Genomic DNA, 25186 nt, shown 5'->3' on the forward strand with positions numbered 1-25186 from the left:
TGAGAACAAGGAATTGCAAATTGAAGTTCTTACTTGACCAAAAAAAGCTCAGTGAGTGTATTTAGGCCAAACACACTTCACACTTCCCTCTTGTTCTCACTCTCACTATGGTCTACCTTATAATATTGTTTTTGTGAGACTCAAATGAGGGGAGATCTTCTCTCATCTCTTGAATATGCTACTGAGCTCTCAAGAGAAAAAATATGATATAATGCAATAAGTAAATTTCGAGGAACACTGTGTTATCTATTTTTCATCCCGCAATAAAAAAAAAAAATCTTTCAAACTACAGAGATCTATTAACCCGACCAACTAAACAGAACATCTACCAGCCATTTGAGGTAGTCCAAACAAGAAACCAAAACCATGGGTAATAAGACTATTTTTTTGTTATAAAATTATAGGAATAGAATCTCGCAAGTCTGAAAGAACATCTCTCCTGCCTTACTTTTCCTTTCTAGGGAACTAGGGCGGATCCCTTCGGAGATGCTTTCTACACCTGCATTTCTTCTGTGGTCTAAGATGTACTGTATTTTTCGGAGTATAAGGCGCACCTTAGTTTGGGGAGATGAAATAGGGGGGGAAATCTACCTACCAGGTATTCATCTGGATAGTGTCCTTAATCTTATTTTAGCACAGTACAGTATTTTATTCCCTGGTTAGGGCAGAAAAAACCTTCTTTGGAGGGAGTAGAAAGTCAAGATCGTTAGCACCTAGTTAGGACTTGGAGGAAAAAATTTCAAAAAACTACATTCAGAGTATAAAACGCACCCAAAATTTCAGCCTCTTTTAGGGAGGAAAAGGGTGTGTTTTATACCACCGCCTCAGATTATTCCTCCGGACAGCTCTCTCATTCAGTCCCACTGCAAGGGACCAAGACTCCACGGGTCTGATGAACAGGATTGAGGGGGGGAGAGAATTTAAGCTCCTTATCAAAGGATTGTTTTCCATGTCCATCCTCCTTGACAGCTGGAACTCAACTTCCCAAATAGAATTAAAAATTAAATCAAAGTCTAAGGCAAAGTATTCCTCAAAGTTCCAATTTATAAGCAGAGCCATGTTGATCCATTTGAGAGAAACCCGAATCCCAAGGGTTTCTCCACCCAGTTGAAAGTTCAAGCCCTTGTCCCCTCACCGCTAAGTCCATCATGTTGACCAATCTTCAACTGCCAATTTGGCAGCAACTCCCATCTCCTTCCGTTCAGGTGCAGGAGTGCAAAGACAAAGGAATTTGTTATGGCTACATACAGGCATCCCTCATGCAATGACTCTTCCCACATTCCCATAGCAAAGAATACATTTTAAACTAGCATAAAGTTCAGCAGGCCAAAGATCCCAAGTAAAATGGCTTCAGCCTGACAGCTATTTTTATAATAACATGCCACTACTGAAATGTAAATAATTGGTTATGATAGATAGGATTTCATTCTTTTAGTACTACATGGTAACTAACTAAATGGTAATGACTAAGTGGAGACTGACATTTTACAGGTGAAATTGTATATAGATGTATAAGTAGGTACTTGAGAGAGACTTCCATCTACAATCATACATGCATTTAGCCTCCATGTAAAAGTTTGAGTTCAGTGTTAAAATATAACTGCTGTACCTGAGAACAACTACAACTTATTGTATTCTGCCTCCTCACCTGTAGTTTCCAAAACCTTCCCAACCCTCATTAGTTTGTTCAATGTTTGTTCTTTTATATGTACAGTTCATATATGTATTATGCACACATGTACGTCACATGCCATTCGGTATGAATGAAATAGACAATTGTAATTCTGCAGGGATGCATATGTGTAGCATTTGTTAAAAATGGTTAGAGCTGATCGTTAGATGTATCCATAGAACATTGCAGCCTATGTAACAATATATGATCACTAAACAATCATAGACCAACTCTTATAGCACTTCACTTCTTTATCGATATTGTAAGTTGTAAATTGTTTATCAATATTCTCATGCATTCTGTAAGTTGTTTATCAATACAGTGATACCTCGTCTTACGAACTTAATTGGTTCTGGGACAAGGTTTGTAAAGTGAAAAGTTTGTAAGACGAAACAATGTTTCCCATAGGAATCAATGGAAAAGTGATTAATGCATGCAAGCCCAAAACTCACCCCTTTTGCCAGCCGAAGCGCCCGTTTTTGCGCTGATGGGATTCCCCTGAGGCTCCCCTCTGTGGGAAACCCCACCTCTAGACTTCCGTGTTTTTGCGATGCTGCAGGGGAATCCCAGCAGGGGAATCCCAATAGCGCAAAAACGGGTGCTTCGCTAGCAATGGAAGTCCGGAGGTGGGGTTTCCCAGCGAGGGGAGCCTCAGCGAAATTGCAGCATCGCAAAAACATGGAAGTCCTCGAAACCCCACATCCAGACTTCTGTGTTTTTGTGATGCTGCGATTTCGCTGAGGCTCCCCTCGCTGGGAAACCCCCACCTCCGGACTTCCATTGCCAGCTGAAGGACCTGTTTTCGTGCTGGTGGGATTCCCCTGCTGGGATTCCCCTGCAGCATCACAAAAACATGGAAGTCCAGAGGTGGGGTTTCCCATGGAGGGGAGCCTCAGGGGCATCCCAGCAGTGCAAAAACGGGTGCTTCGATGGCAACAGAGGTCTGGAGGCGGGGCATCCCAGTGGCGGCGGCTTGGGTTTGTAAGGTGAAAATAGTTTGGAAGAAGAGGCAAAAAAATCTTAAACCCGGGTTTGTATCTCGAAAAGTTTGCATGACGAGGGGTTTGTAAGATGAGGTATCACTGTATTCTTATGCATTGTGACCCTTTAAAAGTTTCCCTTTACTTGGTAAAATTCAGTTCTTACTTCAAATACATATTTCCATTTAAAATGAAGAGTTCATTTTTCACGCTTCATGCAGGATCCTGGAACTGTTGTGTTACTTTGCATTTAGATTCTGTGGTATCAGACTAGTAAGCCTACTGAGAAATGACTTGCAAAAAAGGTATTTTATGGCAATCATCTATTGGTTGTCTCATAACATTTCTTCATATTATATTCATGACTTTTTTGAGGGGTTTGTGTGCCTTTGAGTCAGTTTTTGACTCCTGGTGATTGTCTGGACAAATCCTTCCAGTTTTCTTGCTAAGATTCTCTGGAACTGATTTGCAAGATGACTTGTGGAAAATATGCAGTGCCTCAGAATTAATATAAAAAATGTGGAAAACAAATAAAACCTGTCTTGATGTTTTGCAACATGTGGCTGAAGTGGCATTTAGACAAAGCCAATCACCTTGACTTGCAGTAAAAAAAAATGTCACTCTTGCACATATATTACATATACTGTATACAGACACTGTTTCCTATGAGCAGAGTGAATATGCATGGGCACTTTACTTTTCATGTAAGCACTATGAGATGAGAACATACCTTGTCTTTTTTCTTAAAGCACAACGTCTGGCCCTATTATGCTGTAGGCTATCACATTCCCTGCCTTCTCTCCACTGTCATTCCCTTGGCAGAATAAGCATCAGCTTATAGATAGTCAGAGCTCTGCACAGAGATTTTTGCTCTCCAGGCAACAGTACCACTTAAATGCAAACACGGTCTATTCAAAAAGAACATTCAGACTTCCGGCAAGTCCCTGGAACTATTGCGTTAGTTTGCATTTGGCATTCTGTGATATCAGACTGGTATGCCTACTGAGAAAGGATTTGCAAGGAAGGTCCTCTATGGCAACCACCTATCTGTACCACGTCATATTCGTCACCTTTTTTGAATGTGCACTTCTGAGTCAGTTTCTGACTCCTGGCAACTGCCTGGATAAGTCCCCACAATGTTCTTGCCAATAAAGTGATTTGCCCTTTTCTAGAGCTGAGAGATATTGATTGCCAGGTCACCCAGCTGGCTTTGTTTCCAAGGTAGAACTAGAACTCAGTTTCCTGGTTTCTAGCCAGGTGCCTTCACGACTACCCCAAAATAGCTCTTGTGACCTAATTCTGAGAAATGCAGATGTAGCTTGAAAATATGTCTTTTGGTGTTGTCCCAATAGGCCTTGAAGTATAGGAAAATAATGAAATACACCCCTTTTTTATGCTTTTCAAGAGTCTGTTGCATGGTGATGATATGTAGGGTGATGAAAAGGTTTTGCAGGTGATACACATGAGAAGGTGATGAGAAGGTGCTGCAGGGTAGTGAGAAGGATCAGGGGAGACATGATAGCAGTGTTCCAATACTTGAGGGGCTGCCACACAGAGGAGGGGGTCAGACTGTTTTCCAAGGCACCAGAAAGCCAGGCAAGGAATAATGGATGGAAATTGACCAAGGAGAGATTCAACCTGGAAATAAGGAGAAACTTTCGGACAGTGAGAACGATCAACCAGTGGAATACCTTGCCTGCTGAGGTTGTGAGAGCTCCAACACTTGAGACTTTCAAGAGGAGATAGGACGGTCATTTATCTCAAATGGTTTAGGGACACCTACTTGAGCGGAGGGTTAGAGTATATGAACTACAAGGTCTCTTCCAACTCTAGTATCTATCTATATCTGACTCAGCTATCCTAGACCAAGCTAAATCCAAAAAATGCTAGGGAATTCCTGGAAACATACAATATATTTTCATAATACGCTACTCAGTAACTTCTTGAGAGAGGTCAGTCATTTACATTTGATAAATGAATAAAACATAAATAAATAAAAGCTTGGAATTCAAACAAATCACCCATCAATAGTCACAAACATCATTCAATATTACACAGATAATCCTAGAGGGGTTAACTTCAGGGAATCAATCAAGCAGAAAAGAATAATCAAGAAACTACTAAGGAAAACACCACATCCTTATCAACAGTAGCTAGGGTAAGTTACTGTATATAAACTAGGAGCAAATGCCACACTCACTAGCATTGATGGTGTTACCTAGTAACATCTGCAAATGTAAAATGTCTGTAGGCAAACAACCAAGCTCTGAGAACACCAAGGACTCCAAAGTTCAACCCTGAGATAATATGTTCTACTCTATTAGACAGCATTAAAAAACTATTTGTGCCTGTGCCTTCGTGTCAATTTTTTGAGTACCAGCCACTGCCTTGACTATTCTTTATAATTATTTTGGTAGTGTTTTCAATAATGGTTTGCCATTGCCTCCTTCCTAGGGCTAAAAGAGATTGATTGGCCCAAGGTGAATGGTTTCATGCCTAAGCTCACAATTTCACAATTTCTAGCCAAATACCTTAACCACCATACCAAGCTGGCTCTCTAAAGAACTATCACACACACCACCACCAAAACTTGAATTTGTATATAGAATGGCACTAGGAGTGAAAAGCAAGTCCCAAGTCCCAAACTTAACCATCCCTGCATATAGAAAATAAATATTTAACATCACTGAACACATTCCCTTAATCAAGTTTCTTTATCCTTTGGTACATTCACTGCTTCATTCTCAGACCAGCCTCTTTAGTTTATTGAGGAATGGAGAACACGGATATCCTAACAGAACAGTCCTGGCCTCAATTTAGAGTTTAAGCTCCAAATTTGATACACTGCTTTTTCTTACTTTCTTTCATTTTCCAAAAATGTAGGAACAGCAATCTTAATTTCTGCTAACACATATTTTAGAAAATATTCAAAGGAATTCAGTTTACATTCACAGTACTATCTTCTTTTGAAACAGATAATTTAAACACAATATCCTTATTGGGGTTTTGATGAGCCAACATGAAACTTCTAACAAGTACATATTCAACTGAAAACCAGAAATACCATTCTCACTATGCCAGAGATAAGGTCTGCTAAGCTTATAGTTAGCTTCGCAAGGCTGAAATTATTACAATTTTATTCAAAAGGCCGAAAGATTTTAAATGGAAATGGTTGCTGAACACATCTGAAAAACATACTGAGATGGTATATTAGAAGTTTCCTTTTTTGACTGCAGCTTACCAGGGTTACTGTTTGTGGTCTTTTTTAAACTTGCCACTTGCAAAATAATCATAACTGTTTAGCAAGCATGATTGCCATGGATGTTCTGGAATTAGAATCAATAGGATTTACTGAGCTGTTTATTTATAGTTCCCCATTCAGGAATTGTGCTCCTGAAAAGTTCACTTGGCTGAAATACAATAGGTTGACTATTACAGATAGTCACTTAAAAAGATAAAAATTCAAATCAGTACAGTACCTATTTAATCAGTGGCACTGAAGTGGAGTCTCTCTCTCTCTCTCTCTCTCTCTCTCTCTCTCTCTCTCTCTGTGTGTGTGTGTGTGTGTGTTTATAGCTATACAGTGATCCCTCGATTATCGCGAGGGTTCCGTTCCAACACCCCTCGCGATAATCGATTTTTCGCGATATAGTGGTGCGGAAGTAAAAACACCATCTGCGCATGCGCGCCCTTTTTTCCATGGCCGCGCATGCGCAGATGGTGTTTTTACTTCCGCACCTGGGAAGACCCAGGGAAGGTTCCTTCTGCCGCCCAGCAGCTGATCTGCTCGGCATCGCCGCAGCAGCGAGGAGCCGAAGATCCGGGTTTCCCCGCCGCCCACGCAAAGGGGAAACCCGGATCTTCGGCTCCTCGCTGCTGCGGCGCTGCCGAGCAGATCAGCTGCTGGGCGGCCGAAGGAACCTTCCCTGGGTCTTCCCCGCCGCCCACGCGCCGCTCGAGAGCAAGAGGGGAAGAGATAGAGAAAGAGAGAGAAGGAAAGAAAGAGATGAGAGAGGGAGGAAGAGAGTGTGAGAGAGGAAGAAGCAAGATAGAGAAAGAAAGATGAGAAAGGAAGAGAGTGACGTCATCGGGTGGGAAAATATTTTTAATTAATATTTTTTGAAAAATCGCGATATAGCATTTCGCGAAGATCGAGATCGCGAAAATCGAGGGATCACTGTATATATATGACATATAGGTATAAATACAGTATTCTAACCTAGGCTTCCTGATCAAATAATACCCCACAAACGGAGTCCCAAAAACCTCTTTTTATTTTAACGGCTGTGAATTATTATAATTCTCAGCGTAATAAGTACCAAACAATGAGAACAAGTCCAATAACTGTATTTCAGGGAAAGGCAGATAAGCACACGAACCTTTAACATTCTGGACAAGCTGCCAAAAGCCAATTAGCAAGAAACTTGGCAAAGCCAAACAGAAACATGGAGACAGAGGTAAAATGACATGAGTTGAACAAAGTTGCTTCCTGCGATGAGCACTTCCGTGTTCTCCACTTATGTAGCCTCTGGACTTGGGGCTCTGGAGTCGAGACAGATCTACCAGATGGTACAGGATGGATCCCTGCCTCTGGCATTGGGTCTTCTCAAGACTCCCTATCTGACACTACTGCCAGCTCCTCCGGCTGCTGGTGGACCAAAACATATAGATAGGTAGTTACAGATAGATAATTTGGATCACACAACCACAGCTGCCATCTTAACTTTTTAATCCCCTCCTTGCAGAGACTGTTAATTATAAGCAATACTATACACACATGTCACAGAGAGATGATATCTAGCCAAGGCTGTACAATATGCCACCAAACAAGCTTGTGTGGCTTACCAGCCTTTTTTTAAAAAAGTAAAAAAGATAAACCACTGACTACGAATGTTACCACCAGGAGAAAGGATGTGCTGTTTCCGACTAGATTTTTGCAGCTACTTTGACCCAAAAACATTGTCAAGCAGCTCCAAAACCTCCACGTCTCATTGACACTGATAGTTAGGCAGTGCTAACTGCTTTTCTGAAATATAGGTACTCCTCAACTTACGACCACAATTGAGTGGGAAATTTGTTAAGTGACCTTTGCCCCATTTTATGATTTTTCTCATCACGTTTGTTAAGCCAATCACTGCAGTTGTTAAAATTAGTCACAGGGTTGTTAAGTGAACGTGGTTTCCCCACTGATTTTGCTTGTCAGAAGGTCGCAAAAGGGGATTTAATTTAATTTAATTTATTAAATTTATAAGCCGCCCAACTCCTTACGGACTCCTGGGGACTTACGGACTCCAGGGATCATCTGACTCTGGGACCCTGCAATTGTCATAAATATGAGCCAGTTTTCAAGCATCTGAATGTAAAAACCATGTGACCATAGGGATGCCACAATGTGAAAAATGGTCATAAGTCACTTTTTTCAATGCTGTTGGAGTTTTGAATGATCAATGAATTGTTGTAAGTTGAGTACTACCTGTAGAAACAGAAAATGTTCACAAATACTTTAATGCAGTGTTTCCCAACCTTGGCAACTTGAAGATATCTGGACTTCAACTCCCAGAATCCCCCAGCCAGAGAATTCTGGGAGTTAAAGTCCAGATATCTTCAATTTGTCAAGGTTGGGAAACACTGCTTTAGTGACTCTGACGCTATGCTGGAAAAAAACCCTATATTTCAAAGTACAGAAAAGAAAGGGGGGGGACCTACCATATATACATTATCTTCTTAGCTCATATGAAGAGACTATTGGCAGGTTCTGAAAAAAGTCAAATATAATATGTAGTCTCTCTCAATATAAGATAAAATCCAGAGCAAATTAAAGTTTTTCATTTCCTGGAAAATAATGCCTGCGTGTAAAGCTGGATTTGTTCAGCGTGGCATCAGATTTATAGAATCAAGTCCATCACCCATGCCAGCAAGACAAAGATAAATGATGAAAATGGAATGTTTCCGAGCAAAGCGCCTCCATGTACAGTGATCCCCCGGTTATTGCGTCCCCGACCATTGCGAACAGGGTAATTTGCGATTTTTCAACCCGGAAGTCAAAACACCATCTGCGCATGTGTGCCCTTTTTTTCTATGGGCACGCATGCGTAGATGGGGCCCGGCAGATCAGCTGCTGGGCGGCTTCCCTGGGTCTTCCCCCTCTTGCTGGCGGGAGGGCGAGCAGCGGGCATCAGCAAGGAGTTTCCCCACCGCCCACGCAAACTCCTCGCTGCTGCCCGCCCTTCGCCCGCCCACGCCGTTCATTCTCGCCGCTTTCGAGCTGAGTCCTGAAGCGAATTCGCTCCGGGACTCAGCTCGAAAGCGGCGACAGCCAGCGCGGAGAAGCCGTTCGCTGGCGCTGGCTGTCGGCGCTTTTGAGCTGAGTCCCGGAGCGAATTCGCTCCGGGACTCAGCTCGAAAGCGCCGACAGCCAGCGCGGAGAAGCCGTTCGCTGGCGCTGGCTGTCGGCGCTTTTGAGCTGAGTCCCGGAGCGAATTCGCTCCGAGACTCAGCTCGAAAGCGCCGACAGCCAGCGCGGCGCGGCTGTTTTAAAATGTCGCCGCCGGCATGGGGGGCTTGCCAGCACCCCCCGGACCCCCAACCCGGGTTTGGGGGGCTGCTAGGAAGCCCCCCATGCCGGCGGCGACATTTTAAAACAGCCGCGCCGCCCCCAATCTTCGGCTCCTCGCTAGCGCTGCGGGAGTAAAAACACCATCTGCACATGCGCAGATGGTGTTTTTACTTTCGCAGCGCTACTTCGCGAAAACCCGCTCGTTGCGGGGGGTCCTGGAACGGAACCCTCGCAACGAGCGGGGGATCACTGTAATATAATGCACGATACCATTTCATACTTCCATTCTAAATGATAAAAATTAAACTTCGGCTAATCTAAAGATTTTTTCCAAAGTGCTTTCATTGGAGCAGAGTGATTTTATTTCTCAAATATCAGGAATACATTTGTTTTGTTTTTTCATAGTTAGCCTGAATGGTACAGAAGAGAATGCAAATTGATCAGTTTTGTGAAGCAGGCCTTTTCCTATTGATTCTTGTCAAAAAAAGTAAAAGACTCAATAAAATTCTAGCTAATAGGCAACCATATGAAACATGTGTGACTTTGCTCAATTGAAAGATAATATCAACCCAAGGAAGCACAAATCAATGAATTATTTTTCATGCTATTAAAAAAAGAAGGTGAACCTTTGGGGCTTGGCATGTCAAGAATTCCGAAAATGCCTAATTTGACTCTGCTGGTGTGTTACCCCACCTCTGTGAACAAAAGAGAAACAATTCTCTATCTCACATCCCCACCTCATCTAGGACACCTGAGCAGCAACACTCAGTGGCAGCCCAAGACTGGTTCTGAAATAGAGGCTGGGCCGCGACTTCGATCCTAACATCATTGCTGCCACTCAGAAAGGCTCTCTTGTGGGCCCAGGATTGGTCACATGCTGCTTATGTTCATACACTGCTTATGTTCAGATGCTGTTCTTTCTGTTGATAGGCCTCTGCAGCCTAATCAATGTTGCTCCAAATCGCAAGAGGCCTTCATTCTTGAAATGACTTTGGAGCATGCTCTTCTGTGACCTCTGCAGCCTCTGAAAAATACACAAAAGCATGCTCCATGTTTGCACTAATTTCAGATGCTCCAGAAGCCATGCGAAAGCACACCACATTATTAGAAACATAGAAACATAGAAGTCTGACAGCAGAAAAAGACCTCATGGTCCATCTAGTCTGCTCTTATAATATTTTCTGTATTTTATCTTAGGATGGATATATGTTTATCCCTGGCATGTTTAAATTTAGTTACTGTGGATTTATCTGCCACGTCTGCTAGAAGTTTGTTCCAAAGATCTACTACTCTTTCAGTGAAATAATATTTTCTCATGTTGCTTTTGATCTTTCCCCCAACTAACTTCAGATTGTGTCCCCTTGTTCTTGTGTTCACTTTCCTATTAAAAACACTTCCCTCCTGGACCTTATTTAACCCTTTAATATATTTAAATGTTTCGATCATGTCCCCCCTTTTCCTTCTGTCCTCCAGACTACACAGATTGAGTTCATTAAGTCTTTCCTGATAAGTTTTATGCTTAAGACCTTCCACCATTCTTGTAGCCCGTCTTTGGACCCGTTCAATTTTGTCAATATCTTTTTGTAGGTGAGGTCTCCAGAACTGAACACAGTATTCGAAATGTGGTCTCACCAGCGCTCTATATAGCGGGATCATAGTCTCCTTCTTCCTGCAGTAAAATACAGTGTCTGTGTGTGGAGGTTGCATTCTTCTGCATTCTTCTGCAACCTCCACACACAAACACCTCAAATCATGCAAGAATAGGGTGTGTTTTTGAGAACAGTTGCTATTGGGTCATGTGAATGTTGATGTGTTACCCAAAATGTTGTGGCATATCACCTTTGATACATGCATCATAAGTTTGCCATGACTGTCTTAGAATGACTAATCACTGTTCTGTCATCTAGTCATGTATGCTAACATTGGGAGATAATGAGGTAAAATTGAAATCCTACTGTTTATTTTGTTGAGGCCTCAAAACTAGTTCAGAGAGAATATCATAAAAATAATCCACCCTCCTTTTCTCATTAGTAGCATTTCAGAACTGTTGTTCTCTGAGTTGCATACAAGATTTTGAAATAATGTATTCAGATCCCAAAATGAGTAATCACTAGTATCCAAATAGAAAAAGAAAAATAACTGAGAATAATTAGGTACATATTTGTTCCTGCCATTCCATTATCAACAGAGTTTACTCTCTTTAAAAAAAAAACCCAAGACATCATGTATGGAAACATTATTATCAAGGGAGACCTGCTTCTTGCTTTTTTTTCCACAACATTGCTAAAGTACTGTATTTTAATTGGGAAGTGACAGGAATAAATCAATATTTTTTAATACAAAGAAACTTTTAATACAAACAAGTGACAAATAGTCAACAGGGGCCAGACCTCTGCGTGCTATAAAATACCAGAGAACAGGATTAAACTGCTTTTGATCTACTTCTTGAACATCTTTGCAGTTTTAACTGATAATTGTGGGCAGCCTTTTATTACTATAGTCTACAAGAATACTAAGGATGAAGCATTAATTAATGATATTTGCTGCTCCCAGAAGTTATAGGAGTTTATAGGAAAAAGTAAAAAAAGGTAGGAAAATGTCACTCCCTTTCTGCTATTTGAAAAACAAAAGTCCCTGAATCTGGCGTCTGTTGTTTTTTTTAATGATATACAGTGTTCCCTCGATTTTCACGGGTTCAAACTTCGCGAAAAGTCTATACCACGGGTTTTCAAAAATATTAATAAAAAAATATTTTGCGGGTTTTTTCCTTATACCATGGTTTTTCCTGCCAGATGACGTCATATGTCATCGCCAAACTTTCATCTGCCTTTAATAAATATTTCTTTTAATCAACTTTAATAAATAAACATGGTGAGTAATGATCTAAATGGTTGCTAAGGGAATGGGAAATTGCACTTTAGGGGTTTAAAGTGTTAAGGGAAGGCTTGTGATACTGTTCATAGCCAAAAATAATGTATTTACTTCCGCATCTCTACTTTGCGGAAATTCGATTTTCGCGGGCGGTCTCGGAACGCATCCCCCGCGAAAATCGAGGGAACACTGTAGTAGTTTTTATAGTACAGTATTGTGGATTTTTATCAATGTTTTTATTGCTCTTTTTACTTGTATTGTAGTTATAACTGTTGTTAGCTGCTCAGAGTCCGTTTATGAGAGAGCGACATATAAATGAAATAAATTAAATAAATAAATAAAATAAAATAAATAAATCAGTCTGGGGGGAGATGAAGCTTTCAAGACATGTACCAATTTACAAACACAACACGTAAATTGGCCTCCCAAAATAACTTTTTTAAATAGTGTTTAGAATCTTATTATGAACACATTGAACTAAACACAGATGAAGGTTAGATGTAAAGAATAGGATTAGGCCTCAGACAAAGGAGTAGTAGAAAAACACTTCTGCACTGTAAAATGGGAATTAGGCCACAGAGAAAACTAAGTTTGGAAACCAAGTAAAGCTTGAATATGTACAAATTAAAATACCAGTTGAATTCCTACTCTACATAGCCGCTGCACTCAAAAGTCTGAATAGGTTAGATTCTTTTCTACACCCTCAAAGACTGCAAATTTTGTTTTTTCCTTCTTCACAGTTAGAAAGAAGAACCCAAGTCTAGGAACTCATATTTAAGAAAATTCAGAAAAAGTAAACGCTTCTACCAAATCTCCTCTTGCTATTGAATGGTGTTAATTTTTTAGAGACAGAAAAGATTCATTTAAGGCCAATTGTGACACATTCATATTTAGTAGTACAGCATTTCTAGGAACTTGCATTTCTAGAACTGGTCTTTACACCCACCAAGTTTGCAAACGATTTTTAATACAAGAGAATATGTAGAGAAAGACTACTAAACCCTATTCCCATGATGGTGAACCTATGACATGCGTGCCACAGGTGGTATTTTTATTTTATTTTATTTATTTATTTTGTCCACAAAATAAGATGACAGTTTTACTGGGTATATATATATATATACACACATAGTAAAATACATGATGAAGGTTATAGAGGAGATACTCATAGTAAAATATATCTAAGAAAGAATAGAAAAGAAGATATAGTAATAGAACATATCAATGAAAGAATAGAGATATAGGAATAAAAGAAAGGAATAGGAGATATAGGAGAGCAATAGGACAGGGGATGAAAGGCACTATAGTGCACTTGTACTCGTCCTTTACTGACCTCTTAGGAATCTGGATAGATCAACCGTAGATAATCTAAGGGTCTTATCAGAGGGCACGTAAGACTTTGCCCTGTGTGCTCTGGCCAGTTGATTTTTGGCTTTGGAAAAGGCTGTTTCTTCCTCCAGACACCCGTCTGAAGCCACAGAAGCAAAAAATAAAATCACCCAAAAGACAAACCGGAAGTTCATAAAAATGCAATTCTAGCTTGTCATTGTGCTGGTTTTTGTACTCTAGAGCAGGGGTCCCCAACCACCGGGCCGCGGACCAGTACCGGGCCGCGGGGCATGTTGCACCGGTCCGTGGAGTCAGCAGCTGCCGGCCCTCATGCCGCCACCCCCTCCCTCCAGCGCTTTGCCTCCCACCAGGCAAGAGGCCTCGGGAGGCAGGTTCTGTCGGCCACAGGACGATGGATGGGACAGAGGGGCGGGAAGGACCGAGAGGCTCAAGCCTCTTTTGGCTTCTACCACGGGGCGCTTTTGCGTTTTTGGCTGGGGGGAGGCAGGAGGGCCAGCCTGACCCCCTCTCTCCAGCGCTTAGCTCCCGCTGGGCAATAGGGCTTGGGAGGCAGGTTCTGCCGGCCACAGGACGATGGCGGGAAAGAGGGGCGGGGAGGACCAGCACCCCCATGCTTAATCCCGCCCCCAACCACGCCCCTTTCCGCCCCCACTGGGCCATAGAAAAATTGTCTTGCTGAAACTGGTCCCTGGTGGAAAAAACGTTGGGGACCACTGCTCTAGAGGGTTCAAGGAAGCTTCCTGAAGCTACAGAATGCAAAAAACAGCACAACGGCAAGCTGGAAGTGCGTGTTCTGAACTTCCGCTTTGCCCATTGTGCTATTTTTTGCACTCTAGAGCTTCAGAAAGCTTCCCTGAACTCACCAGAGTGCAAAAAAACAGCACAACAGCAAACTAGAAGTGCATTTTCCTGAACTCCCAGTTTTCTCATGTACCAGGCTTCAGTAAGGCCTGTGAGCATGGGTAGTGGGCAGCGTAGCAGGGGGTGCACATGTGTGGAAAGGAAAGAAGGGGGGTGGGTACGTGCACGCATGCTAGCGCACACACACACTCCTTTTGGCACGCGAACCAAAAAAGGTTCACCATCACTACCCTATTCCATACATGTACCTTCCATTAACATTTATGAATTCAAAACACTCCCCTTTATAGACATTCATTTATAGACATTCACATTTTTATATGCTGCATTTTGTATTTTAGCACTCCCGCAGCCAATTTTTATCAGTAACCTCGGAAGATGCACTATATGCTTTTGGTTTAGTTTAAAACAAAAATGAATTTATTCAGAAAAATGTTGACCTTTTCCCCAAATGTAATTAAATATTTTCTACTTTACAGTACTTGCTATGAATTTATGTCATTTTTCTAAAGCTCCATCATACTTTTTCATCCAAAGCTTTTAATATATTTAGGAAAGAATAAAGCTTTTCTTTCTGAAGTATTCATACTAGATACTTTTAAAATGAGAACATAAAATCTTCACAATATTATCCTTATTTTTTGTGTTGAAATATCAAGGGTTTCCTTCTGATTAAATAAATTCCAGTAGAAAAAGTTATTTGAAGAAAAATTATTATCTAACCATTAACAGCCAAAAAAAATTATGCCTGTGGCAAAAATCTTTCTTAATATTCATTTATGGCTTATGGCAAAAAAGGGGAGAACTATAAACGTCTTGTTAATATCTGATGGTGCTGAAACAAATCCAGAAGACACACCAAGTTTTTGTTTATTGAGAAGTCACAATTGCTACCACAATCCAAATTAGCACTTTTGAAATAAGGCCTTCAAATTTACATGGCTAAAGCCAAAATAACTGCATTGTCCTAAAATCCCTCATGCATAAATGAAATAGGAAAGATAGATAACCTAAAATTAAACCATTCCTTGCAAAAAGAATAGAACAGAACAGAATAAAAATGAAATTATATTAACTGAATTAATAATGATTACGTTAATTCACAATAAAAGAACCAACTTAATGTTATGGTTAAGGTATTATAGTAGAAATATATGTTCTGTAAATAGGCATGAAACCAGGTAGGTGATTTTGAGCTAGTCACTATTTCAAAAAACTCCAAAAAAGGCAATGACAAAGAAATTTTCTTGCCAAGAAAGCTTAGTATCTAGTTCAGGAAGTTACCTGGAGTCAACACTAAACCAAATGCAAATAATGACAATAACAATATCACATTTAATGCCAATAAAAGTACATCTGACATTTCTCTTAACTCTTGCACACACATGACTTTAATACATAAAGCACATAGAAACACACTTTCTCCACTCTCTTTACATTACCAGAGAACAGACTGTACTATTGTATAGTAGTATGGATAGTATAGTATGGGTTACCTGTCCTTCAAATTTTGCTGTGCCTCCAATTGGCACCTGGATATTTCGTGGAGGTAGAATAAATGCTGGTGCTTCTGTTGCAGAGGGAGTTCTTAGAGAAGGGTGGGTCAAAGTCAAGGTGGCTTTGGAGATCTGAGTCGATACCAGTTTGACATCCCCCATGGTAAGACCTTCAGAAGCATTTAAAAAAAAGATGCTTTTTAAAAACAAGAACAAATATGAACTTAACAAGCACTATTAGAAGGACAATTCAGTCACTTAAATCTGCAAACTATTATAGAGATAGTTAAAAGCATACTGAATGTAATGAGACTTCCTTGAGAGAAGACACCCATGAGCATACGATATTTACAAATAAAGTTCCATTTATTTAAATGGGAACTGAAATCACTAAATTAGGACTAGATAAAGTCCAATAGTAAAATACAGGTAGTCCTTGAGATATGATCATAATGGAGTCTGCCCATTACATGTTCATGTTGCGACAGTCATTATGTGGAACTTTTCATCTAATAAGTCCTTACACCTGCTTGCCCCAATGAATTGTTAAATTAATGCCTGGATTGTTAAGGGGAGTTCAGGGTTGGGGACCTAGCACAGGCCAATACCTGCCTGCCCTTATAAGGCCACCCCCACCATTCCAAGATACCCTCCACTTCACGCCCTTTAGTTTCCCATGGATTTTTCCCCCACTTCCATTGAGTCTCTCCAGCCTTAGGCCTGATTCTGATCCTACCAGGCCAAACAACCTCCTCCCCATTTACTTTTTGAATGGCTCCAAGCCTTCCAGAATGCTGGAATAAATTGCTGTTCTGTGTAACCACATGGCACAGTTCCAGAAACGGCCATCATTTTGTCCTACCCACTCATGGTGGATCCATTCAGGTTTCCACTGCATGGCCCGGGGACAAAGTTTTGCTGCCTTAACAAGTTCTGCATGGTACTGCAAAAGCTTTTTCAGCAATGTGCATTAAATCGGGAAAAGCAATTTGTCTGGTGGCTGCCATTTTGTCTCTGCTCACAAGTGAGTGGGAGAAAATGGCAGCCATATCAGAGTTTGTTGAAGAAAAATCTACTTTCAGAAGCACACAGAGAAGACTGATTCAGCTGGATTCATAAACGTCTTTATAGACATAGTAATTATATAATATATAGAGAGAGTGTGTGTATAAAATATTTTTGTTGATAATGAAAAGGAAGGGAGACTAGTATAGATCTATTTTGTTTTCATCAGCAAGCCATCATAATAATAATAATAATAATAATAATAATAATAATAATAATAATAATAATTTATTAGATTTGTATGCCGCCCCTCTCCGAAGACCTAATGTATGGGTATATTATACTGTATATTTACAATACCATTAGAAGAGTTCTTCTTCAATGTAGCAACAATTAAAAGTAAAACACAAACAGGAGAGTTAGTTTCATTTCAGCAGAGCAGATAAGCTGGGCTGAGAGTACAGAGTGGACAGAGAACAGAGTAGACCTGGAGCCATAGTTCCCTCTAAGCTGAGCAGTGAGCAATCGCTCACTTAAAAATCATCATCAACTCAGAGTTTTCCAAACCTGCCCAGAAGCCGAGAGGGAAAGAGTGAGAGGGAAGGAGAGAGAGAGGAAGAGAGAGAAACAGATAGAAAAAAGAGAGGAAGGAAAAGAGAAAGAAAAAGAATGGGAGTAAGGAAGAGAGAAAGAAAATCAAAATCTAGTTTGAAACTAGCTCAACTATTTAAGTGGCATTTTGATATTGATAGAGTTGCCCTATTATGAGCTCACTGTTATAGACACACAGTACAGTATTTTATTTTGAAATTCTCTGAGGCAAAACAGGGTGGGTTTTTTATTTGTTTGTTTGTTTATTTATTTATTTATTTATTTATTTATTATTTCTGTGCCGCCCAGTCCCAAAGGGACTGCCGCTCGGACACTATACTTTTCCGCCCACCCCCCCAAAAAATTAGAGGGTACACTGCCTGGAGCCACACCCAATCTTAAACTGCCTTTTGTTCCTGGTAGGATTAGGGCTCTCTGTCATTCTCCTTGGGCATTACTGCATGGCAGATTCACTCTCCCAGCTTTAAACCCCCCCCCACTTTTCCAAGCAAGACTAAGCAAGGGAGCTGCGTGTTTGCGACAGCTGTGACGCTCGCAATGGAGCTGGAACCAGGCTTTCTTTTCTCTCTCTCTCTCACCCCCCCACCTGCCTCCTCTACAAAGTAGGGTTGTGGAACCACAGTTTGCGCTACCCACCATCCCTTCTGCTACCGGCACAAATGCACTTGTGAACTCGTAGGAGAGTGCAAACCGGGGATTCTGGACAGCGGTAAAATCTACTTATCTTCCCTAGAGAGTTAAAAACATGAAAATGGCGATGTCTGGGCAGAACCTCACACTGCCTTCACTACAGGTTGTCTGAACTACTGGGGGCTGCCACTATCAGTACACAATGACCAGGCTGAACCAGTAACATTTCACCCCTGGATCTGGATATAAACATCTTATCTTAACAGAAGGAAGCATTTAATCTAGCTTTTATTATTCTGACTTCAGCAGAGAGTATCACCTATTTCTGAGCCAAATCAGAGAAATTAAACAAGATCACATTTGGTAAGTACAATACGAGGACTGAGGATTTCCAGAAAATTCCAAGACTGCTGGTAAAACTCCTTTATCAGAGCAGACCGTTTGAAGACAACATTTTAGTAATCGTGATGAAAGCAGCATTGAAGGCAAACTAAATTTGTGTGCTTTTCACAATTGAAAAGATCACAGCACCATACTATTGAATTGGAAAGGTTGAGGAGTTGTGTGGGAAGATGTTTTTAAATGATGCATGAAACACTAAGCAGGAGCTGGGCGGAAGAAGATACAGCAAGCATTTCCTTTGGTGAGAAAACAAATGCCAATCAGCACAACCTATTTGTTGTAAATTTATTTTATTCCCAAAGAGAAAAATTGCAAATAGGTTTTGTAAAAAAAAAAAAGAAGAACCTGAACTTTTCAAAAATCCAACATCGAACAATACTTCCATAAATGAAATATTGTGTAATTGACAAGGATGCATTCAGTATAAATTTTAGGATTAAGCTAGCATGGTAGACCTTCATCAATTAATTTATTTTGTATAGCAAAATGCAATTATCTATTTGCTCTCAATGTCTCTGCTTCATTAAATTATGTTGCACAAGATGTTTACTTTTTAAAACTTTATGGAAGTAATTACTTATTACATTTCCCATTGCACCAACAAAATTTTTAACCTGCTTTACATTCTCCATCTTCCTTCAGGCTGCTAAACATTATTTTCATGAATGGTCAAGATTCTAGTAAAGCATATCTTCCTAATGGGCGTTAAGCAACAAAAACTAATCCAGATGTTTCCAATAACACCAAAGGACAGATGTGAGAGGCAGACTGTCGAGGAACAACATGAACAGGTTTCTTCTTTTGAGAATTGAATACTGGACAACACTTAAGATTAGCTTTGTACTGATAAAAAGGTGGACACAGAATAACAGAGTTGGAAGGAACTTGGGAGGTCTTCTAATCCAATCCCCTGCTCAGGCAGGAAAGCCTATACTAGTGATGGTGAACCTGTGACACGTGGAGCCATAACTGAGGGCACACGAGGCGTTGTCCTCTGTCAACTCCAGTGTGCATGCCCACACTGGCCAGCTAATTTTTCGGCGTTCTTTTCGGCCATTTTCGCTCTGCCCTGGCTTCAGAAAAGGTCCTGAAGCTTGGGGACAGAGAAAAAGAGCCCAATGGGCAAACCAGAAGTTCATTTCCAAACATCCGGTTCGGGCTTTTTTCACCGTCCCCAGGCTTCAGGAGGCTTTCCTGAACCCTGGAGACAATGAAAAACAGTTTTATGGCCTACCAGAAGTCTAGAGGCCTGTGTGCATGCTTGGGGGGGGGGGCTGAGCACAGGAAGGATCATGTGCGTGTCCAAGGGCATTGCAGGGGTTGTGCACATGCATCGGTGAGAGACCATTGTATTATGGGCATGGGCATGCACACACACACTATTGCACACGCGCAGACTCTTTTGGCACCCAAGCCAAAAAAAGGTTCGCCATCACTGTCCTATACCTTTTCAGTCAAATGTATAATATATTTTTGTCCAATCTATTTAAAAAAAACTTCCAGTATTGGAGCATTTACAACTTCTAGAGGCAAGTCATTCCAATTATTATTATTATTATTATTATTATTATTATTATTATTATTATTATTGCTGCTGCTGCTGCTGCTGCTGCTGCTACTACTACTACTACTACTACTACTACTACTACTACTACTACTACTACTACTTTTATGCCGCCCCTCTCCGAGGACTCGGGGCCTTTTCCATCCTTCCTTTTTGTCCTACCTTCAAGTGCTTTGGATAACTCTTCTTTGTGGCAGCCCCTTAGATATTTGAAACACAGTTACATAAAATATCAGATACTGTATATAATTTGCAGTTTTACTGGATTGCTTCTGAAGGCAGATTCCTTTTAAGTCTCTGTAACGGACAGAATTTGCATGCATTACAGCATCAGCATGAAATAACTACATGCTGATGCTGTAAAAAAAGGGGGGGAAGACTACAGGTAGTCCTTGACTGATCCACAATTGAGCCCCAAATTTCTGTTGCTAAGTGAGACATTTTTAAAGTGAATTTTGTGCTATTTTATGACCTTTCTTGCCACAGTTGTGAAGTAAATCACTGTAGTTGTTAAATTAGTAGCATAGTTGATAAGTGAACCTGGCTTCCTCACTTAACTTTGCTTGTCGCAAGGTCGCAAAAGGGGAATACATGATCCTGAAACACTGCAGTGGCCATAAATATGAGTCAGTTGCAAGTATCTGAATTTTGATCACATGACCATGGGGATGCTGCAATGGTCATAAGGTTAGGTTAGGTTAGGTTAGGTTTATTGGATTTATATGTCGCCACTCTTCGCAAACTCGGGGCGGCTCACAACAATAATAAAAAACAGTACAGTACACAATACCAAATCCAATGCCCACCCATCCAGTTCCAATTTAAGTGTGAAAGTCACTTTTGCTGGTTATAAAGTCATTTTTTCCAGTATTGTTGTAACTTCAAATAGTCACTTTTAGGACTGTTTTAAGTCGATAACTACCTGTAATGCCCAACTCTGAGGATTTGCAATTGCACATCCAATTAAAACTGCCCGGATTGTTTTCTCTCCAAATCAAAATTCTGCTCCTTAGAGACCCCTTATTCCCAATTAAAAGAAAGCAAAGATTATGAATATATACTTTCTGCATACTGAACATGTTCATTAGTGGCAGACTTTATATTCTTCATATACAGTGAACCCTCGAGTTTCGCGTCCTCAAGTATCGCGAAAGGGCTATTTCGCGAGTTTTCAACCCGGAAGTAAACTCCACCATCTGCGCATGCGTGCCCTTCCACGCATGCGTAGATGGTGGAGTTTCCCCGCCGGGCAGAGGCTTCCCTGGGTCTTCCCCCTCTTTCTCTATGTTGCTTCTTCCTCTCTCACACTCTCTTCCTCCCTCTCTCATCTTTCTTTCCTTCTCTCTCTTTCTCTATCTCTCCCCCTCTTGCTCTCGAGCGGCCGCCTAGCAGCTGATCTGCTCGGCAGCGCAGCAGCAGCGAGGAGCCGAAGATCTTCGGCTCCTCGCTGGTGCTGCGCTGCCGAGCAGATCAGCTGCTAGGCGGACGAAGGAACCTTCCCTGGGTCTTCCCCGCCCGGATCTTCGGCTCCTCGCTGCAGCCGCGCGCCCCTCGCCTTCGCCTCACCTGGCGGGCGAAGGAGGGCGCAGCTCCGGCCGCTCGCCTCGGAGCCGGTCTGCCTCACTGGCCGCTTGCAGCTGAGCCTCGGCAGAAGGCGAGGGGCGTGCGGGGAGCTGCCTGAAAGGAGGCGGGCGACGGAGGGCGCAGCTCCGGCCGCTCGCCTTGGAGCCGGTCGGCCGTGCGCCCCTTGCCTTCGCCTCGCCGCTGCACCCTCCTTCCCCCGCCCTTTTTGACTGCCCCACGGCCTCTCCCCCCCCTTCAAAACAAAAAACCCCCCCGCTGAGCCGGAGGGAACTCCTGACGTTCGGGCAGCAAAAAGAAGCGCAGGGCAGCCCCCGCTGAAAGCGCGCAGAGCCGGTGACACACAGGAGCGGGAGAACCGCACGCGCGCACACACACACCGGAGAGCCACGGGAGAGAGCCCCGTTTCCTCAGAGCGGCGTTGCGGCAATTCCCCTCAGCACGCTGCCGGATCCAGCGGGGGAGGGGGGAAGCGAAGGCGCGGCGATGGGCAAGGGCTGCCAGTGAGCCTTCTCCGTCCCTTTCCTGCTGCACCGGTCTGGGGCCAAGTGGGCGGGGGGCGGCCGGGACCTCGCCTGTCTCCGCCGCCCGCATCGCCCCTCCGGCGGGCCGGCCTCCCCCGCCCACCTCTGCTGCAGCCGCCACCGCCTCCCCGACTGGCACAAAAGGGCCCCGCCCGCCCCGCCCCGAAGCTTACCTTGCGGCGGGATTCCCTCCCCCCGCAGCCAAAACTAAAAGCCTGTCTCTTTTTTTTCTTGCGGCGAGCCCAAGCCGTTTCTCTCTCGACCGCAGCCGAGCTTCCCTCGGCCCCCTTTGGCCCCGTCGCCTCCTCCCCGCCTGCCTTTCCTCGCCAAGCGCACGAAAAAAAAGAGAGAAGGCTTCTACCAGAAGCCGGGTGATGGCGGAGGAGCTCCGAAAGCTGGCTAGTGGCTTTTCCCCCGCAAGAGATTCTTCATGCCCCTGCCCGCCGTCCCCGGCTTCTGGTAGAAGCCTTCTCTCTTTTTTTTCGTGCGCTTGGCGAGGAAAGGCAGGCGGGGAGGAGGCGACGGGGCCAAAGGGGGCCGAGGGAAGCTCGGCTGCGGTCGAGAGAGGAACGGCTTGGGCTCGCCGCAAGAAAAAAAAGAGACAGGCTTTGAGTTTTGGCTGCGGGGGGAGGGAGTTAGGAAAGTCCTACTTCTCTCCCCGCAGCTAAAAACTCAAAGCCTGTCTCCTGCCGCCCGGTTTAGCCAGGACACGAGCGGCGAAGTGACACCCCCCACCCCAGCACTTTGAATCCCGCCGCAAGGTAAACTTTGGGGCGGGGCGGGCGGGGCCCTTTTGTGGCAGTCGGGGAGGCGGCGGTGGCTGCAGCAGAGGCGGGCGGGGGAGGCCGGCCCGTCGGAGGGGCGATGCGGGCGGCGGAGACAGGCGAGGTCCCGGCGGCCCCCCGCCCGCTTGACCCCGGGGGGCTGAAGGGAGCCGGGCGGGGGAGGGCGGGGGCTACTCGGTTCTTCCTCAGCCGGGGGTAGCCGGAGCGCCGGCCAGGCGGGGGCGGGTGAGGCGTGGCGGGGGCTGCGGGGCGCGCCGGGCTCCAAGTTGCCGCGCTGCCTTTGTAAACCTGCCCGAACGAGGGAGGCGAGGGAGCCCCTTTGTTGGCCGGCGGCCTGGTCGGCCCTTGGCGCGCGGTGCCCGCGGGGACTGCTGCGGCGGGGACTGCCCACTGCCTTCGCCCAGACCAGAGAGGCGTCGCTCGGCTGGGCTGGCGGATCCGCGGAGGCGTCGCCGAGGCCGGGCTGAGCGGCGCTGTGTTGGGAGCCCGTGCCGTGGGAGCGGGCAGCTCGGCCTCGCTGCGGCAGCGACGGCGGCTTTGCGGGTCCTCGCTGGCGGCCTTTTCCCTCCTCCCGCCGGGCGGAGGAGGCTGCGGGGCTTTCTAAAGGGAGGAAGAACTTGCTATCGAGCCTGCTAATGAAATCCAACCGGCGGAGGGTCTGAAATTCCACCCGAGGGGAAATGGGGGGAAAAAAGCCCAGCCGGGAGCGTGGCGCCAGGCATTGTTCTCCGGACCCCGCCCGCAGCCTGGAGAGGGAAAGGGCCGCCGTGGGTTGGATTTCATTAGCAGGCTTGGGAAGCGGAGCTGGCAACGGCGGGTGAAGGGCGGGCGGCGGTGGAAGTAAAAACACCATCTGCGCATGCGCGGATGGTGTTTTTACTTCCGCACCGCTACTTCGCGAAAAATCGATCATCGCTTGGGGTCCTGGAACGGAACCCTCGCGATGATCGAGGGTTCACTGTATTTCAAAACTGTTTTCTAACCAAAAAGAATGGATGGGAATAAATAGAAGTAATGAGACATATAAACAAAATGAATTGCTGAAGAATTTTTGGGTTCAGTCAGTCATAATTAAATCTGTCCTGACAATAACTGCCTGCTCCTGAGAGAATCCTGAAAGAATTTGCGTAAGGTTAACAGTGTGTGAGTAACTAAAAGCAGCAAGTCAAGGAGGACTACCATAAAACTTCAGGTGGTAGTGAAAACTAAGAATATTTGGAATTTTCCTTTTCCTTTGGGGGTTTATGAGCCCAAGTAGAAATCTATATTCTGTAAATCATTTGATTATAGAGGAAGCTGAGGAGATAAATACAACACTCACGTGGTGCATACAGTAGAAATTTGTCACGGCAAGAATATATTTTGATAATAGAAACAACACTCTCTTGTGAGGTTTTCAGAAGAGATTCATTCACAATTCCCAAATTTCATTTAGGCAATGATAACACTCAATAGTGCAGACACTTAAAATATCCCTATGACTACAGTACTGTATAGTACAAAATAGAAGAAATAACTTTAAATTGTGAATTACCTGCCTAGTTCCAAAAACAATCCTCAAAAATTGCACAAATTGCTACAATAAATTAAATGAGACTGGAGTGTTTACATTCTGATGCGTAAAATACTAAAAGCTAAGCATATTTTAAGAATTATAAAAAGCATGTAGAATCAGACTAAGACTAATTGAACTGAGAGATTTCCTCATGCACAAATAAAAAAGGCAGAAAATGTTCTCTATACACTTCCGTAGATATAAATGGAAATAATTCTGATTACAATGAAATACTTCTGATGCCAAAAGGGAATCCATCATATTATAGAATTTCCAGATCATATATACAAAAATCCTTTTTTCTTTAATAGGTATGTAAAGAGAAAAATGTTGGCACGTGCAAGCTTTTTTCATCAGAATCCTTTTTTACCGGGCAGTTAAAAAGCTGAGAACTACTGAAATAAGCCAAACCTGTCATGTTCAATCATATTCCATAACTGGAGATAGCCCTAATAAATAAATGCCAAATCTTTGGCTCTACCCCCTTTCACTCTAGGCGTGCCAGCAAAGCCTCAACTGATTCGTCCAGCATGGCATATAACATTTGCATGGACAAATTCCAAATTCCATCTTAGCCTTCCTCTTTGTTTCTGGAATCAAATCTGTCCTACTATTCAGAAAACCAAACTCTTTTAGTTAGGCATCAAACATATTAGTTTTAATTCCTTATTTCAAAGAATTTATGCATAACATAAATGTACACAAATCCCTTGTTCGTAGGCCACCTGCAGATACAAAACAT

At 43.2% G+C, this 25186-nt stretch overlaps 1 protein-coding gene across 2 annotated transcripts in view; it reads right to left on the reverse strand.

The window, feature by feature from the left end:
- MYLK (myosin light chain kinase) overlaps positions 1-25186 on the reverse strand; it is a 225589-nt gene that overhangs the window by 170540 nt on the left and 29863 nt on the right. For both annotated transcript variants that reach the window (XM_070730366.1, XM_070730359.1), the window contains exon 2: positions 15787-15956. In XM_070730366.1, the coding sequence (XP_070586467.1) occupies positions 15787-15948 (162 nt within the window). In that variant the 5' untranslated portion in view covers positions 15949-15956. The remainder of the gene's footprint in view (positions 1-15786; positions 15957-25186) is intronic.

The sequence above is a fragment of the Erythrolamprus reginae genome, chromosome 1, assembly GCF_031021105.1.
Source record: "Erythrolamprus reginae isolate rEryReg1 chromosome 1, rEryReg1.hap1, whole genome shotgun sequence".
NCBI lineage: Eukaryota > Metazoa > Chordata > Lepidosauria > Squamata > Dipsadidae > Erythrolamprus > Erythrolamprus reginae.